Source organism: Camelina sativa, chromosome 11, assembly GCF_000633955.1.
Source record: "Camelina sativa cultivar DH55 chromosome 11, Cs, whole genome shotgun sequence".
Classification (NCBI taxonomy): Eukaryota; Viridiplantae; Streptophyta; class Magnoliopsida; order Brassicales; family Brassicaceae; genus Camelina; species Camelina sativa.
The window spans coordinates 45,991,798-45,992,663 of record NC_025695.1 but is presented as its reverse complement, the minus strand read 5'-3'; the positions used below and the strand labels follow the sequence as shown (position 1 = coordinate 45,992,663).

At 33.6% G+C, this 866-nt stretch overlaps 1 protein-coding gene across 2 annotated transcripts in view; it reads right to left on the bottom strand.

Annotated features, from left to right (window-relative positions):
• LOC104726666 (P-loop NTPase domain-containing protein LPA1 homolog 1) overlaps positions 1-450 on the bottom strand; it is a 4,473-nt gene extending 4,023 nt beyond the window's left edge. The window contains exons 1-2 of one of the 2 annotated variants that reach the window (XM_010445579.2): positions 341-450; positions 41-233 (exon numbers count right to left, since the gene is read on the bottom strand). In XM_010445579.2, the coding sequence (XP_010443881.1) occupies positions 41-211 (171 nt within the window). In that variant the 5' untranslated portion in view covers positions 212-233; positions 341-450. The remainder of the gene's footprint in view (positions 1-40; positions 234-340) is intronic. The other variant, XM_010445580.2, reaches the window with a different exon arrangement.

Sequence of the window (866 nt, the reverse complement as noted above, 5' to 3'; positions counted from 1 at the left end):
AAAAAAAAAAAAAAAGGGTGTGAAATCAGAGATGAAGGACCTTGAAGGCGTGACGGGCTTTGCAACCCATGAGCTGAAGAGTACTCTGTAAAACAGGACGAGTATACCTAAACGAATCTTTCCAAGTCCCGCTTCCTTCTTCTTCCACCGCCGTCTCCGTATCCGTACCGTCGACCACCACTATATACATCACCTTCGTCGTCTCCGCCATGTTTGATCTCTATTACTCTATACTTTATATACAAAAACATTAAAACGAATCTCGAATTAGATATTATTTATGGTAATATAGCATGCAAGACACAAATTTGGGAATGCAGAAAAAAGAAGAAGCGTGTACCTGTTTATGGGAATGAGTAATTAGAGAAAGCGTGTCAAAAATTAGGGTTTTTTTATTTTAGAATCAGAAGAGATTAAGAATGTATATATATATGTATTGTTGTTGTTAGAAGAAGAGGAAGAAGAAGAAGATGTGTTTTTTGGTTGTTGTTGTTGTGGCCATTTTGTGTCAGCTTTGTTCCACGCATCGCTTCAGTTAAGCCTACACGAGTCTCTCTCTTTAAAGCCACCTTCTCCTCTCTCTCTACAGACGAAAAACTTTAAAAAAAACAAAATTGTTTATTTGTGTATTTTGTATTACTCAACCTGTATTTTTCTTTTCCTAAAAAAAAGTTACACCTAACTTTGTGTTTTTTTATTCAACTTAACACTCTTTGGTTTGGTGTATAATCCAATTTGATTTATATTTATGACATCGGGTTAGATTTCGATTAAATCTGGTTTATATAATAAAAATTATAAGTATAGCTAATTTTAAAATTAAATATTTGTGTCAATCAAAATGCTAAGGGTAAAAATCCTAGGAT